Source organism: Thyridium curvatum (assembly GCF_004353045.1).
Source record: "Thyridium curvatum strain D216 chromosome Unknown NODE_27_length_422201_cov_78.887067, whole genome shotgun sequence".
Lineage (NCBI taxonomy): Eukaryota > Fungi > Ascomycota > Sordariomycetes > Thyridiales > Thyridiaceae > Thyridium > Thyridium curvatum.
Genome location: NW_022156782.1, coordinates 103,135 through 118,445, shown reverse-complemented (window position 1 = coordinate 118,445; position 15,311 = coordinate 103,135). Strand labels below are relative to the sequence as shown.

Sequence of the window (15,311 nt, the reverse complement as noted above, 5' to 3'; positions counted from 1 at the left end):
CGGGGCAAGAAATTTACATCATCATCCGCCACGATGGCGACATATGAGCTGCTCAACTAGGAGACACGAGCCCGTTCATCCCGAGAATAGTTTTTCTGAAAATATATGCAATAAAGAAAGCTCATCTCTAGATTCATGTCAATTCGAAAGACGACTGCACAACAAAGATCAATGAGCGGTGTTTTTACGGAGATGTCGTTTTCATATAAGATCGAGGTGAATCACATCCAACGTCTTATAGCTTTGCGATTATCTTCGGCAAATCTCGTTCTGAAAAATCGACAGGTGCTCTAGTCAGACGAGAAAGCAAGAACAATCGGTAATGTACTCACAGATTACTTACGGTTCTCACGCCCAGTGCTTTAATTAGAGCGGCTGAGATTGTCCCGCCGTCTGTCAAAGGGATCAAGGACTGGTCCCGCAAACGCCCCGCAACTTCTGGGATCTGGCGGGACCATGGCGTACGTCCCTTGATCCATCATAGAACAACGAAGCAGTCCGTTTAGGCCTCTGGTGTATTATAAGGTTATCCGATATTCGCTGAAGTGCCTGGATACAAAGTTTTCTGCGCTGAGCTTCTCATTTTAAGGAATAGTTCTAGGTGGTTTCATTGAGAGATTCAACCTATGTTGCGCAACAAAGCCGGCGATTGTGAATGGACCCGACCCATAGCATGATAAATGTCCCGCAAGCCGTCCCGCAATCAAGATTCGGGTCGAAGTGCCAGCTCTCCGTCGACTTCAGAGTGATTCCCCCAACGTGAACCTTGACGACGACTGTCTGAAGGCAAGAGTAAAACAAATAGACATTGTCCAGCCCATCGAGACTCTATTGTGATGTGATGGGTATGCCCATTTCTAACACCCTGGACCTGGCTGATTCAGTACAACGATTGGCGTTCTTTTACGTTACTTAACAACACTGAAGATGACATTCGACACTTTTGAAGAGACCACAGATGTGGTCATCTGTGGATGTGGCCCTACTGGAGCTATGCTTTCAGTCCTTCTGGGGCAATTCGGGGTCCCGAATGTGACGCTGGAACGAGAGCGCGAAATCACTTCTGATCCCCGAGGCATCGCTCTCGACGAAGAAGGTGTTCGCTTCTTACAGGCGTGTGGTATATACGACAAGGTCTTTACAGACATTGGTCAATGCAAGCCTCCCATGGTCGATGCGTCAAGATAGCTTGAACACTTAACTGACAGTTGCAGATTTCAGGCATGGGAAACTTCAGATTCATTTCCGGAGTCCACTACGACCTCTACAAACCCCCATTTATGGTCATGAACTACAACACTGTACGTCTGCCCTATGATTTATCTACCCGGAAAACAAACTGAAACGAATCCAAGACCGAAGGCGGCACTGGGCACCCAGGGTTCGTCTGCCACAAGCAGCCCGCAATCGAGAAACATCTTAGATCACAGATTGAAAACCTGAAGAGCTCGGATCTTCGGGTAGGCTGCAATGTTACCTCCATCCACGAAGATCGCAGCTGGGTGTACGTATCGTACGTGGATGCAAATGGTATAGAGAAGCAGATCCGCAGCAAATTCCTTGTGGGCGCAGATGGCAAGACTGGTTTTACAAGAAAGAACTACCTTGAGCCCCGTGGCGTGCAGCTCCTGCAGGTTTCTCAAATGTCCTATGAGGAGACTTGGGTCGCTTTGAACTGGGAAGTTGCGCTCCCAACTCCGGAGGCCCATCCTGCGTTCCCGCTCTGGTCCAAAGGCTACACACCTCAACAAGTATACGATTCCTTCTTTCCGGTCGAGTTCAGGTTTCTGTGCAATCCCGAGCGCGCAGCTATTTGCAGCCGCTTTGGCCTGCCCCGGGACAGACTCTGGCGGTTCGAATACGTGGTGCTTCCAGGAGAGGATGGACATGCGATGTCCAGCCCCGAAAAGATGCGCGAGATTGTCTATCCCTATATCACTCATCGGGGAAGCAAGTACGGACTCGATACGGAGGACATCACCTACCCGGAAGACTGCATCAAGGTGTTGCGCTGCCGGCCGTTCAAATTCTCAGCCAGGAGCTGCAACGTATGGGCAAAGGACCGGGTTGCACTCTGCGGGGATGCGGCTCATGTGTTCCCTCCCTTTGGCGGCCAGGGAATCGCGTCAGGCTTTCGGGATGCCATATCCCTTGCTTGGCGCCTGGCGCTGATAACCCACAATCCGGCTCTAGCAGCTGACTCGTCGAGATTCGGCAAGATTCTTGAGGGCTGGTACATGGAGAGGAAGCAGCAGTTCGACAAGTCTCTTGCGTCGACAATTGAGAATGGCAACTATGTTACGGAAACCAATGCGGCCAAAATCTTCTTTCGAGAATGGTACCTTTGGGCCATTCAATTGGTACCAAGTTGGAAACATCACCTCGAGCTAGGGAATCGACGCGAAGGCATGGCGAGATACGAATGGCTTCCTGGAACAGGTATGGCCTTTCTTCCAGATTTGGGTGGAGGGAGAACATTCCCCCAAGTGTATTGTGTAGCCGTACAACAGACGCCTGAGACAAAAGCGGTCAAGTTCACAGATGATGTGATATTCGCGCCGCACAAGACGGGCTTATTCCAAATTGTTTCAATCTTGGAATCTATTCGAGATCTGGCCAAGGCAAGAGAAAGCGTGCGGGGCGTAAACAAGATCTCGAAGGGGCTAGTCAGGGAGGAAGAAACAACATTCATTCTCAATGTCGCAAATGCCGACTTGCAACCGAACAATATTGGCACCGAATTAGTCTACCGTCTTGCAACTGGTGAAGAGTTCGTTGAACAGAAGACACTTTGCGAGGGCCGCCCACAACCACAGTACTACGACCCATATCGGTTGGCAAGAGAGGTTGGCGGCAAGGCTTTGGTGGTATTGAGACCAGATCGGGTAGTGTTCGCCTTGTGTGACGACGGGGACCAGCTCCGGTCTGCTGTCAATGCCATCCATGCATTCTAGAATTGAATCGTTCATTTTATGGCAATCATAAGGCTACTGTATGTGTGCTTAAAGAATAGTGTACTAAAAAAGATCAGGCAGGATATCAAATCTGCAAGAATGAAACTAACACAGCCCCGGCAACAAAAAGCAGAAAGTTCACAGATGCCAAGGACGCAGACGAAGCCGGTGGGTTTGAACCGGACGCTGGAGGAGGTACTGGAGAGGTTGGGGCTCTCAGGCTGGTGGTAGATGACGGCGTTGTGGAAGGCGAGGAAGGCGACACCTTGACACTGTAATCGACATTCACGTCACTGTCTTTTGTCCAGCCTAGGAATGTGATGTCGCCATAGTCGTCCTCGAGATCAACTGAGACGCTGCTCGAAGAGTCCGAGGTAGTTGAGGTAAGACTGTACCAATAGTGTTAGTTTGGACGGCGTCAACCCCCAGGCCTATGGCTTAGAATCTCGCGCAGATACATACTTAGCTAGTGTTTCTCCTTCATCATCTACGATCGCCCCAGACATCAATTGACCCTTGGAGACCTTGTAGTCGAGCGTGTACTGGCCAGGCTGGTTCTCATTCTCCGTAAGGGCAATAAACATTGCGTTTCCGCCCTGGGAGTAGTTTCCAAAAATGGACTCGGCCAGTATGGTTACTAAAAGAGTATTATTACCGACCAGAGACGTCTCAATGCATTCCATTGCAAATCCACTTACCATTTCCGTCGCTCTTTAGCACAGGATTAGAGTCGGCCCTCGTAGTAACGTCGCGCTTGGTGTACTGCGAGCAGTCGATGTACTTCAGCTTGACCCGATACTTGCCACCGCGGCTCAGCTTGCCGCTGTTAATCTGCTCCGAGAGCCACGAGTTGTAGTAGGTACCCTGCCAGTCGTTGTGCCAGCGCGGCACGCACATAACCTGCGCGCCGCTGCCGCCCTCGATGCTCGACGCAAAGGGGAACTCGTCGCAGCTCCAGCCCTTGGGGCACTTAATCTTGCCGGAGCCCGTGCAGCGCGCAGCCTTGCGGCGCGTGGCCTTGTTCTTCCGGAGGTCCTTGCCGCTCTTGGGGTCGAGCGTGAGGATGGCCGTCTGCGGGTCGTTGGTCGACCTGTGGGCCGCGACGCCGCGGCACATGTTCTCGTAGACCTCGTCGAGCAGGCCCTTGACGTAAGGGAAGATGAGGCTCGGCACGCACGAGGCCGCGCAGTAGTAGTCGCCGTCCTCGTCGACGCAGCACTTGGAGGACTTGGGGCACTGGCCGGTCCCGCAGCATTGACTCCCCGCGGACGCGCAGCCCTGGCCGTTGCAGCAGGACTCTCCTGCTTTGCAGGCACCCGTGCCGCAGCATGACCCGCCGATGGGCTGGCAGCTCTGTCTGTGATCACTCTATCAGCCTCTATGATTCTTGCCACACAGGGAAAGTCGATACCTACGATGGCGCGGAACAGCAGCTGGATCCCTTGGGACAAGCACCTCTCACGTTAGGACAGCAGTCAAACCCAACTTTGGCGCAGCCGCCCATAGGACAGCAGGTCTGACCATTCTCGCAGCCGACAGCGTTGTTGTTAGGGCAGCAAAAATAGCCAATCTTGGTGCAATATACGCCGTCTGGGCACTGCGAACTCAGGCTTAGTGATGCATTCATTGAACTGGAGCAAAGTAACGGCAATAGTGGCTCACCATGGTCCAGCCTGGATCACACTTTCTTTTCTGTCGCTCTACCAGCTCCGCCGTCTCATTGCCAGTTCCATACTGGGAGAGAGACATCCCAAAAGTATCGAGGCCAAAGTCATCCTGGCCTTTGAAGATCTCCGGTTTTGCCAGCTCGCTAGGCTTCTCTACGGATCAGTGAGTACGATGGCGAGGATGCCATATAATTCACGGAATGTGTCTCCCACATACCTGCCAGGTAAGCCTTGGCTTGGCCAAAGCCAAGCGCGAGGGCCGTGAGTGTTAGCCAGCGCAACATGACGATCAAGTGCAGATACTATCAAGCTTGAGGTCGTTGGGCCACCGACCCAAGAGAACCTCGAGATGGACATACCTATATACCCAGACCCGAACTCACCGCGCCTTGAGCTGATGGGCTACGGCATCGTGATTGACTGTCATCCAAAAAAGAAGCGCGCCATTGGCGGAGTACTTTAAGCTACCCATGTTCTCGCAGGACTTGGCACGAATAAAACATGTCAGATCGCAGTAACTCTAGGCCGACTTGAGCCACTGAAGCATGGATTTGCCGGGGACGTCCAACTCAATGCACTGCCCCGCCGTGGAAGATGATGCCGCTAAAACCAGAGCTGAATGTCAATCTTAATGCCAAGGGGTTTCTGCCACACCTTATTTCGTCCCAACTTGTCCCGTGAGCGGGTCTGCTCGTTGTCGTTGCCTGACTGCTACCACCCTCTCGGTGGCTCCTCCCGTTGGTAGACAGACTTCCTGGGAGGCTGTGCTGACAGGCAGTGTGACATCTTGACCCCAGAAACGGTGGTCGGTGTTCCCGCTTACCGTGAGGATGAGACTTCTTGGATGTTGGGGCCGACAGTCCTCGAGTGGGGACCGAACTTCGCTTGAAGGCGCGGTTGTCTGTTTCTTTTCCTTGTATTTTTTTTGATGTCATGTTCTTCTGTCATCCAATCCTACAGGTCAAAAGTTCCTCGCGAGCACTGTGAGCGCGTCAAGATCGCCAGAACTATGAACGATCTACAGTGGACCCGCATGATAGAGTTATGAGGCACATTCACTTTGGAATTGCCCAGCGCTTACCTTGATGAGATTCAATTGAGGGACTGGGAAGATTGGAAATATATTTCGATAGCTTTAATTCTGGGCAGTCAGTGTTGTTGTCCTTATTACTCATCAGTCCATCCTATCCAGTACGCCCAAGCCAGCGTATAACATGGATCCGATCCCATGCAACGCAGTCCTATGCCGAAGTGCCAAATGCGGTCCATCAAGAAATCAAATCATTGTCGTCAGAAAATCTCATCATTGTCATGTCAGGCCCACGGAAGCGACCTAACAATTGCCCATCTGGACCGAGTTCTTGTAAGCAGCTATTCGAAAGGTTCAGTTAGCACATGTGGCATACGATACAATAGGCAACGGGAAGGCAGGAAACTACCTTGCAAAAGCTCCTTCTCTTTGTCGGTCTGAAATTTTTGTTTGGGAGTATCCTTCGTGGGGAAGGAGTATGTAGACGAAGAGTCGTCGGTCAATGTCTTGGTTGATGCCGCATCTGATGTGCTTTCTTTGGACTGCTTCGAGGAGAAGACGTTGTTGAAGCTGAGAGGCATGTTGCAGACACTTGATGTGTGATATGGCTTGTTGAGTTGTTTAAGCAAGGTTGGTCGCAAACCTCAATCGACGTGTGGAAAGCTTGTAAGAAGATTGTCTTGAATCCAGCTGTTGTAGAATAAGACCAGCTTACTCCCGTGAGCGGCCATAGAAGAGGTTTATATGCAGATGAAGAGGTACAAGGAATCGATTCCGAGAATGCTAAACCAAGGCTTCATATCAGATTCGTCGGCATTCGTCACCTCCACGAGCCTATCCACGTACACCCACCGCTTCGTACCCACCTCGGCGAGGACGCATCACGGAGTAGCCTTACATATATTGGAAGAAAACTGGAGGTGACGCCATCTTAGCTCGCGGAAGTACGTAGTTAGCTTTGACAGAGTGTGGGCCGCTTGTCTTATGCTTACTCGCCGAGCTCCTTTGGGTAAAGACTGATAGGAGTTTGAACTCCGACAATGTGTGGAGCATCGGAATGAAAACCAATCATTTTCACTCTAACGAATATGACATTGAACATCACTTCGGATCTCCTCACTTGGTCGAACTCCGATGCCGACATCTCTGACTTACAACAACCAAACCAACAACGACGAACACTCGTTCCAGATGTTTCCCCCGGTATTGTTCCTTCCGTAAGAGAACGGAAACTCACAAATTGCCTATACGAGCGAGACTAATTGTCCTGTGCACCACGCCGACAGAAGCTCATGGATGGACGGTCGACGCCAACGAGGCAAACCCTCACCACCAAGTATCGTCGGAATGGCAAGCTTCAGTCCTGTGAGCCCTGTAGAAAGAGCAAGCTCAGGTGCGACCACACGCTACCCGTCTGTGGTCGATGCGTCAAGCGTCGCCGCGAGAACCAGTGCCTATATCATCCAAACCCCTTAACCCAGGTCAGTGCGTCTCCGAAGCCCGAATGCTAGCAAGTAACTTCTCCATTAGGGACTGCTGTCAGTGCCGTACAGTTCCATCTGAGACTGACTATATATGAGAAGCGTACACCGCAATCCTACCAGCCTATTTCGCCAGGTATCCTGTCGCCAACACCAACACCGAATCCCGCGACGGCCTCAAGGCCGACGCCAACGGTTGATGTCCGGGCGTCGAATGCACGCCATTCTAGTACATCTGGAACAAACCACCAGCGGCCAAGGGCCACTTCTGCCGAGCCGCCGGCCGCACCGCATAGAGCCGCTTCCGCGCCGGCTCCGGACTTCAGACAAGATGCCATCGTCACGGCAAGTCCCGACTTTGTCGGCTTGACAAACTACTCGTCCATCTTCACAGAGGCACTCGGAAAATTGGACGGCATCTTCCCCGAGCTCGACGTGGAGTTTAGGCACAATGTTTCCATCCCGCATGCTCGTGTTATCCAAAGTTGTGAGGCTTTATCCTTTCTCAAAGACAAGCACCTTATCAACCAGTTTGTCACGCGGTATTACGAGACCACGAAAGTCAATTGGCAACCGGCCCTCCAATGGATTGTCAAGGAGTGGCTCAACAGACTGTGGATTTATCATGGTGACGCCCTCATGAGCCAGCAGCCGGACAAGATACGGCGACTGGTCGAGCTCATTTGGCGAAACACGCAGATCCCACTCCAGTTCCAGAAGGATATCAAACCGATCGACTGGGTTCGTCTCGGCACTGGTTTCAATGTCAGATGGGAAGTTATTGGCATCATCGCTGCCATCGTCGGAATCAGTGCTAGCAGTATTGACCCATTCGACCCTCTCTTGCGGGATAACAAGCTCACGCGGACTGGGGTGGCCAATAAGATGGCCGAGGTCTCTACCATGTGCCTGGGCTTTTGCCGCGATTGCGAGTCAATGGAGGACATGTTTCTCTGGCTGCTCTTCACAGATACCGATCTGGTTGGGATCCTCAAAGGCGACAGGAGTTACCACTCCTACCGGGCTGCGGGAGAAATGCTAAGTGCCATCATCTCCATGGGCCTGCACCAGAAGCTGCCGGCGACGACGACGGCCCGCTTGCCTCTTTTTCTCCTCGAGATGCGCAGGCGAGTCTCGTTGATGTCATACGCCGTCGAGATGAGCCTCGCCAGTTTCCTGGGCCGCCCGCCCCGGATTTCCTACCGACACTGCACCCGTGATCAGATCCTGGACCTGACCGATGCCGAGCTCGCACTGCACGGCACGGACCTCGAGGCCGCCCTGGCCAACCTGGACGAGAACGGCTTCAATAGGGGCGTGCGCCTGGACGGCATCACCTGGCTCAAGGCGTACATGCCCTTCGCCGACCAGAGGGAGGACGTGCTCGACCTCGCGCTGACGGACTACTCGCGCGAGGAGATCCTGCAGCGCGCCGAGGCCATCGAGGCCAAGGGCCGGGCGCACTGGGCGTCGATGCCGGCCTGGCTGGCCAGCGCGCGCGACGAGGTGCCGGACCCGCACAACATGGAGCCGCGCGCGATGCTCTGCCGCAGCTCCCTGCGGCAGGCCTCGCGCTCCAACGACATGCTGCTGCAGCGTGTCGTCGTGCGCAAGGCGGGCGCCGGCTCGGAGCGGCTCGTCGCCGTCGCGCGCCTCATCTTTGGCGACGTCCTCATCATCACGCAGCGGCCCGACATCGCGGGCACCTTCCAGATCCACTTCGCCGCGCTGCTCGTGTCGCACGGCCTGCGGTGCGCGGCCATCATCGCCGTGGAGCTGCTGCGGCAGGAGCAGCGGATGATGCAGATGGTGGCCGCGGGCGCGGGGGCCGGCGGCGCGGGGCCGGAGATGCACCTCCTGCCGCGGAGCAAGACGATCCAGGACCTGGCCGTCTTCGCGGCGAGGCTGGGCACCGTCGACCCGATCGATGGGTCGTATGCGATGTGTCAGCAGGGGCAGAAGGTCATCACCAAGTTGCTTGATAGGATCCTCGAGCCGCCGTCGCTGATGGTTCCGGGAGGAGGTGCCGCCGAGACGCTCTGCTTGGAGCCGCACGTGGATCCTCAGCTCAGGGTGACGAGCGGCTTGCATGCCGGAGGTGCAGCCGAGCCGTTCGATCCCTCTTTGGACCTGCAGGGGATTATCATTAACGAGCCTGGGGGGCATAATCTCTTTGGTGGCGCTCCTTTAAACTTGGGCAATGATGATGACTTTATGAGTTGGCTGGAGAACATGGACTGGGAACAGGCCGATGCGTGGACGGCTTTCTAGATATGATGCTTATGACGCTATGAGAACATTGGGAATCATTTGCTTTGATGGTACCATGTTGACCAATCCGAGCTCCTCAAGGCCTTGACTCCAGAGGGCCTATCCTATTGCTTCTGCTACAGCGGATGGATTGGTCAGCGAGCCCCCAAGTAGGTAGAGTATGAAGCCCATGATCAAAGGCTTTAACATGAGCTGGCCTGACTCGCGTCAAAGGACATTGGACTTATTGCTATCCTGCTTTGGTTGGTCCAACGAACAAAGCTCGAAGGTGGACCAAAGCCATTTCGGCTGTTAGTGCTGAGGTCAGATACGCTTGCACTCCAGGGAGATCCGGAGTTGCTGACGTGACCCTTACATTTCAAAGGTGTCAGCCCTGTAAATTTGAAGAGCTTGCATTGACGCTGAAAACATCCTGCACGCTGCCTATTTGCAAAACAGATAGATCTCTGCTGGTGTCTCTCTATTGAGACTCGAGAAGAGATTCGACCTCTCCATCGAGCTCACCAAGTTTGGAAGTGGAGTTGCTTGCTTAAAAGTCCGCATTGATGGCTGCATCTTGCAAGGCATACATGGTTCCTTGAGCAGGGTTAGGTATGAAGGATCATACGCTAGGTTATTCGTTAACCTGCCTGATATTCCACCCCCCCTGCCGAACCTCCCGCGCATGTTGGGCGGATATATCTTGCAAGATGCCCACCGAACCGGAACGCATTGTGGTTGTCATTGATACTTCTGTTTGACGCCATCTCGTTCTGCTGCACCTGCAGTTCACTTAGAAGCTTGGAGGAAATAGGGCTTCTCACTCGCAAAACTGTGGTCTGGAGCCTAATAGCGTGGCATCATGACGACCCGGAACGGACGCGTCATAGGCAAGGATGTCTGCATCGTGGGGACCGGCATGGTCGGCCTGGCGGCCATCAAGAACTTGAAGGAGGAAGGGCTGAACCCGACAGCATTCACCAAGGACGACGCGGTCGGGGGCTTGTGGAAGCCAAAGAGCGACGTGACCAAGCTTACGGCATTGGAGCAGACTTCATTTAACACCTCGAAACAATGTGTTGGTTCTTCCGGGTCCCGCTGGTGATCATCAGACTCGAAAGCTGATTGCAAGCAGAATGCCTTCACCGACTTCCCGATGCCTGACGGTAAGCTTTCTTCCCTAGCTGCAGAGCGAGGATACGTGGGTTCACTAAACGTTCCCAGAGTTTCCTACGCACCCGCCGGCCAAAGATCTTGGCAAGTACATGGAGGCTTATGCGAAAGAGTTTGACTTGCACCCTCACATACGCTACTCTGAGGCAGTCACCAAGGTCAGGAGGGATGACAGGGACGAGAACTGGCTCGTAACGGCGCGGAACACCAAGACAGGCAAGGAAGAGACCCATCGCTTTGACAGGCTTGTGTTGGCTACCGGCATCCTCAACAGCAAGCGCGATGTCGACATCAAGGGCCAGGAGAAGTTTGCAGGCGAAGTGATCCACTCGCGCGAGTTCAAGGATCCAAACAAGTACAAGGGCAAGAATGTCCTGGTCGTCGGCATCGGCGCGACGGGGGCCGACACTCTCGTGTTCCTGAAGCAAGCAGGCGCAGGGAAGCTCTACTCCAGCCACCGAGGCCAATACTGGGTAGTGAGTCTCCTCCTTGGAAGGCACCCTAGGAAATGAGCCAGTCGTCTTCTGACACAGTCGTCTTTCACAGCTACCGCGCAATGTCAAGGGCAAGGCATTCGACCACAGCATGTCGCGCCGGATGGGCTACGTGGTGCGCTACATCGCCAGCTGCTCGGCCTTCCTGTGCGCATGGCTCATGGGCAAGGGCCTGACCTCGGCGCGGATGCAGGCCTTCCCCTTCCTCAAGGACGTGCCCGCCTTCGCGCCGGATAGGCCCCCGCCCTCGCTCCTGAGCCGCGTGCCCTTCTTCTCGGACCACCTGCCCTACTACATCCGCGACGGGCACGTCGAGAGCGTGCGCGGCGTGCGCGAGGTGGTGGGCCCGCGGTCCGTCGTCCTGACCGACGGCAGGCGGGTCGACGAGCTCGACGCCATCATCGTCTGCACGGGGTACCAGTACGACCTCTCCCTGCTGCAGCAGGGCGGCCGGGGCGACCCGACGGACCCGGCCGGGGCGCCCGACGGCTACGCGCGGGTCCTGGCGGCGCCGCACAACGCGGCGGGCGAGAGGTTCGCGCGCCTGTACCGCGGGTTCATCTCGGAGCAGTACCCGGAGAGCCTGGCGGTGCTGGGCCACATGCTCATGCTCAAGGGGCCCTTCGTGACCAACGACCTGCTGTCCATGGCGCTGGCGTCCGTCTGGAGCGGCGGCTACCCGCTGCCGACGGCGGCCGAGATGCGCGCGGACATCGACGGGCAGTACGCGTTCGTCTGCGCGGCGCTGCGGTCGGCGCCGGTGCCGTACTGGGGGTTCCGGCTCGACTCGCGCGCGACGTACCGCTGGCTCAACGACGCGGCGGGGACGGGCATCAACGAGCGGCTGGGCAGCTGGGGGTGGCAAGGGTGGAAGTTCTGGCTCAGGCACGGCCGGCTGCACCACCTGCTGATGGAGGGCGTCGACGTGCCGGCCGTGTACCGGCTGTTCGAGACGGGGCGGGGCCGGAAGCCGTGGCCCGGGGCCCTGGAGCACATCAAGAAGATCAACGAGGAGGTCAAGCAGATGGGGAAGCGGTGGGAGGAGGAGCAGAAGGATGACAAGCGCAAACAGGTGTGACTGGATTGAATGGAGAGGGAGGGAGGGGAGGGCGCTCTGGGTCGGTGCGAAACTACATGTCGGATGCTTCTTGCTCTCCCAATGCTAACTATTGGTCGATTCTAGGTTCAACTTCCATTTTCCTGTTTTGTTTTTCTGCACCTCGAATATTGGTATATCATAAGTTTTCATCTGTCCCACGGACGGGCGGCCAGATCAGGCTTTTTGTGGTCGTGATATCAGCGCACTTTCGGCGGTTGAGCATCCAGACCAATCAACTGCACTGTTTGGCATCATCACACCGACAAATGACGCATTTGATTTCATTCAATAGTTGGCTACATATAGGAATCATGGCAAAGTCGGCATTGGCAAGGGGGAAAGGGAAAGGTTCGCTGGACGGGCTGTGCATGTGAGGCCATTGTAGGTGAAACAGGCCCTCGTATGTACGTGCATAGGTACAACATGGATCTAGTCCCCCCCTAAAGTGCTACGCTAGAGCTCCACTGAAACGCTGGAACGTAGCCTTGAATACGCGACCCCGAGTCGCTGTCCTCGAATTCTCTAGACCGCATTGTCGCCATTCTCGCCCCCTGAATTCCAGTCCGTCGTCCGTTTTTGGTCTTCACATCTCTGTAGTGCCTTTTGTCCTCGTCTCCCTGTTTTCCCGTCCATCTCCCAACCAACTTGCTCCAGAAACTACAGAATTGCTTTCTTTTGCATCGCCAGACATCAGCGCGCATCTTGCATCTTTGCACACTGTCCTCCCATTCGCCAAATCCATTGGACCTCGCGACACTTGCCATCCGAAGCCAAGACGAACCAGGCCGATCGACAGAGACCCCTCTCGAATTGACGCAATCGCTCAACCGACGCCACGAGACCTCTCTCGACCTATCATTCTCGATGGCTAAAGATTGTATCAATGACGGCAACGTCAATACGTGCGAGAAGCCTTCGGACAATACGCGCATCACGATCATTGTCATCGTTGTCTCAGTGTGAGTGCTCCATGCAGGGGACACGTCGGTCTCTCGGGGCCAGTTGTCTTTGATTTCAAGACTGGTCCCCCCCCAAACTGCGAGGCCACCGGACTGACAGCCTGACCTTTCCTGCCCTGCAGCCTAGTCGTCATTCTTGCTACCGTCGGAGTAGTCCTCTTCCTCCACTTCCGGAGGACGCGCATGGACAAGAAGGAGGACAAGGCCTTCGAGGCCGAGCGTGCAGAGTACGGCATGGACTACCTGCCCGAGCCGAGGCAACGGCAGCAGCAGCAGCAGCAGCAGCAGCAGCGCCACGCGCGGGTCGACGATGCGACAGACGACGAGCTGCAAGCCCCGGCGCCGCGACGCAACTCTCTACAATCCCTCGCCAGGTCCATACGAGCGCTCGACTCGGGTGCGAACACTACGAGGGACAGCAGCCGCGATCCGTTTGGCGACGGCAGCACCGCCTCTGGGGGACACAAGCCTCCTGCTGGCTACTAGTCACTGCCCGGGTGGTATTAACGAACATGTCCTCCCTCTCCTATATCTCGCCATTCTCATGCATGCAGTCAGCGGGTTCAAAGGGGGGGGGATACGAGCGAGGGGGGAGACAGACCCAACGAATGCATGGGTGCAAAGCACGCAAATACACGCGCGTCGCAGATTTAGCTGCAGGCTACCACGGTACCTGGCGCTAAATGACAGGGGCGGCTGTGGGGATTTTCTATCATTTTTCGGGGTGTTTCTAGCCCAGTCTGGCAGTCCTCCAGAAGGCTTTGTCAGCAGGGTCAGCCTGACTAACAGAGTGAACGCCATCGAAAGGCTGCGGGCAGCGGAAATATACTCGCCTGCGCCTCCACCTTTGATCCCCGAAAATCCGAACCTGATGCCACGATATCATCATATACCCAACACGACCTTTTCCTAGCGAAGAACAACCTCACAACACATATTTCCAATACGATTTCACGAAGCGACAAACAATAAGCAGTCACACACATCCAGCGAACTCCTGAATCACAAACAAAGCCCCGAGCAACAAAGAGGCATTTCATCCTCTGCACCCCACCTCCAAATCTCGAACAGACAAGACAAAGACACCACAACTCCGAGAACAAAACATACACACACAAGAAGACACAATGGGAGGCGCCTCAGTCCAGCACCCCGAGACCTTTGCCGACCTGCAGGCCGTGCTCGCCGCCAACACGTACGTCGCCGTCGACTTCTTCGCCGACTGGTGCCCGCCCTGTAAGCAGATCGCCCCCGTCTTCGAGGCCCTCGCCGCCAAGCACGCCGTCGACGGCGTCCTCGCCTTCGCCAAGGTCAACGTCGACCACGTCCAGCAGGCCGCCGTGGCCTACGGCGTGACGGCCATGCCGACCTTTATGTTCTTCAAGGAGGGCAAGCAGGTCGCCGTCAACGGGCAGGCCTTGATCCGCGGGGCGGACCCGCGCAGCCTGGGCGCCGCGGCGGAGAAGCTCGGCGGGCTCGCACAGAAGAGGGTCGCTGAGGCGGCGAAATGAGGGATGAGACGATGGATGGGGGTGTACACGTTGGATTGACATTAGACAGGGAGGCAGAGATGGGAGGGAGGGGGAGGGGTGGGCTGTCGAGATGAGCGGGCGATAGCATTGATTGTTTGAGCCTGGAGCATTGGGAGGTTCACTGTTTTCTTTTTCTTTTTCGATATCACATAGGCATGGCTTGGCATTGAGTAATTGGGATACACATCTGCAGTATTTTTTTGGTTGGCATGTCTTTTGTGAAAGTGACATGTTCTTGCTGGCCATGGTTGTGAATGAGAACATGAACCCTGCTCAGTCCTACCTAACGGGATTATGATAAACTGTTGTGGCCAAATATGATTCACCGGATGTGTGAAAAGTCTGGTATATCTGAATGCTTAATCTTGAAAAAGTTATGCTGGTACCTGAGGTTAGCTTTGTCCATTACTTTGACAACCAAGTATACTCGTTTTACATTTTAAGGGGCCATGAGACTTGTCATCAACAACCGTCATTCATAATATTATCACAGGTGTCACTATTAAACTTCGTCTCTTTGGTAGTAAATCATGTGAACTCCTTGTGACGAGTTGAAGATGTCCTTTGTCTCGCCGTCATCTTCATCAGTGCCTTTTGACATATTGAAGAAAGATGACAAGAGTTCTTTCCGTGTGGGCTATCATTGTCCTTATGGTGTACTTGAAAGTCAGT

General features: G+C 54.7%; 6 protein-coding genes across 6 annotated transcripts; 4 read left to right on the top strand and 2 right to left on the bottom strand.

Moving 5' to 3' along the window:
* Positions 1 to 927: 927 nt before the first annotated feature.
* E0L32_005251 (uncharacterized protein) lies at positions 928 to 2,954 on the top strand (the record flags this gene model as incomplete). The annotated part of the gene is made up of 3 exons (XM_031139752.1): positions 928 to 1,170; positions 1,215 to 1,301; positions 1,356 to 2,954. The coding sequence occupies 3 exons, from the start codon at positions 928 to 930 to the stop codon at positions 2,952 to 2,954; spliced, it is 1,929 nt and encodes a 642-aa protein (XP_030996270.1).
* An 85-nt stretch (positions 2,955 to 3,039) lies between these two features.
* Positions 3,040 to 4,905, bottom strand: E0L32_005250 (uncharacterized protein; the record flags this gene model as incomplete). The annotated part of the gene is made up of 6 exons (XM_031139751.1): positions 3,040 to 3,343; positions 3,417 to 3,591; positions 3,653 to 4,311; positions 4,370 to 4,551; positions 4,617 to 4,774; positions 4,839 to 4,905. The coding sequence occupies 6 exons, from the start codon at positions 4,903 to 4,905 to the stop codon at positions 3,040 to 3,042; spliced, it is 1,545 nt and encodes a 514-aa protein (XP_030996269.1).
* Positions 4,906 to 5,954: 1,049 nt separating this feature from the next.
* Positions 5,955 to 6,232, bottom strand: E0L32_005249 (uncharacterized protein; the record flags this gene model as incomplete). The annotated part of the gene is made up of 2 exons (XM_031139750.1): positions 5,955 to 5,992; positions 6,061 to 6,232. 2 exons carry the CDS (start codon positions 6,230 to 6,232, stop codon positions 5,955 to 5,957), a joined length of 210 nt encoding a protein of 69 aa, XP_030996268.1.
* A 507-nt stretch (positions 6,233 to 6,739) lies between these two features.
* On the top strand, positions 6,740 to 9,403 carry E0L32_005248 (uncharacterized protein; the record flags this gene model as incomplete). The annotated part of the gene is made up of 3 exons (XM_031139749.1): positions 6,740 to 6,868; positions 7,030 to 7,132; positions 7,182 to 9,403. 3 exons carry the CDS (start codon positions 6,740 to 6,742, stop codon positions 9,401 to 9,403), a joined length of 2,454 nt encoding a protein of 817 aa, XP_030996267.1.
* Positions 9,404 to 10,244: 841 nt separating this feature from the next.
* On the top strand, positions 10,245 to 13,593 carry E0L32_005247 (uncharacterized protein; the record flags this gene model as incomplete). The annotated part of the gene is made up of 6 exons (XM_031139748.1): positions 10,245 to 10,376; positions 10,518 to 10,548; positions 10,607 to 11,031; positions 11,102 to 12,121; positions 12,836 to 13,107; positions 13,230 to 13,593. 6 exons carry the CDS (start codon positions 10,245 to 10,247, stop codon positions 13,591 to 13,593), a joined length of 2,244 nt encoding a protein of 747 aa, XP_030996266.1.
* A 641-nt stretch (positions 13,594 to 14,234) lies between these two features.
* Positions 14,235 to 14,618, top strand: E0L32_005246 (uncharacterized protein; the record flags this gene model as incomplete). The annotated part of the gene is made up of 1 exon (XM_031139746.1): positions 14,235 to 14,618. The coding sequence occupies one exon, from the start codon at positions 14,235 to 14,237 to the stop codon at positions 14,616 to 14,618; it is 384 nt and encodes a 127-aa protein (XP_030996265.1).
* Between the last annotated feature and the right edge of the window lie 693 nt (positions 14,619 to 15,311).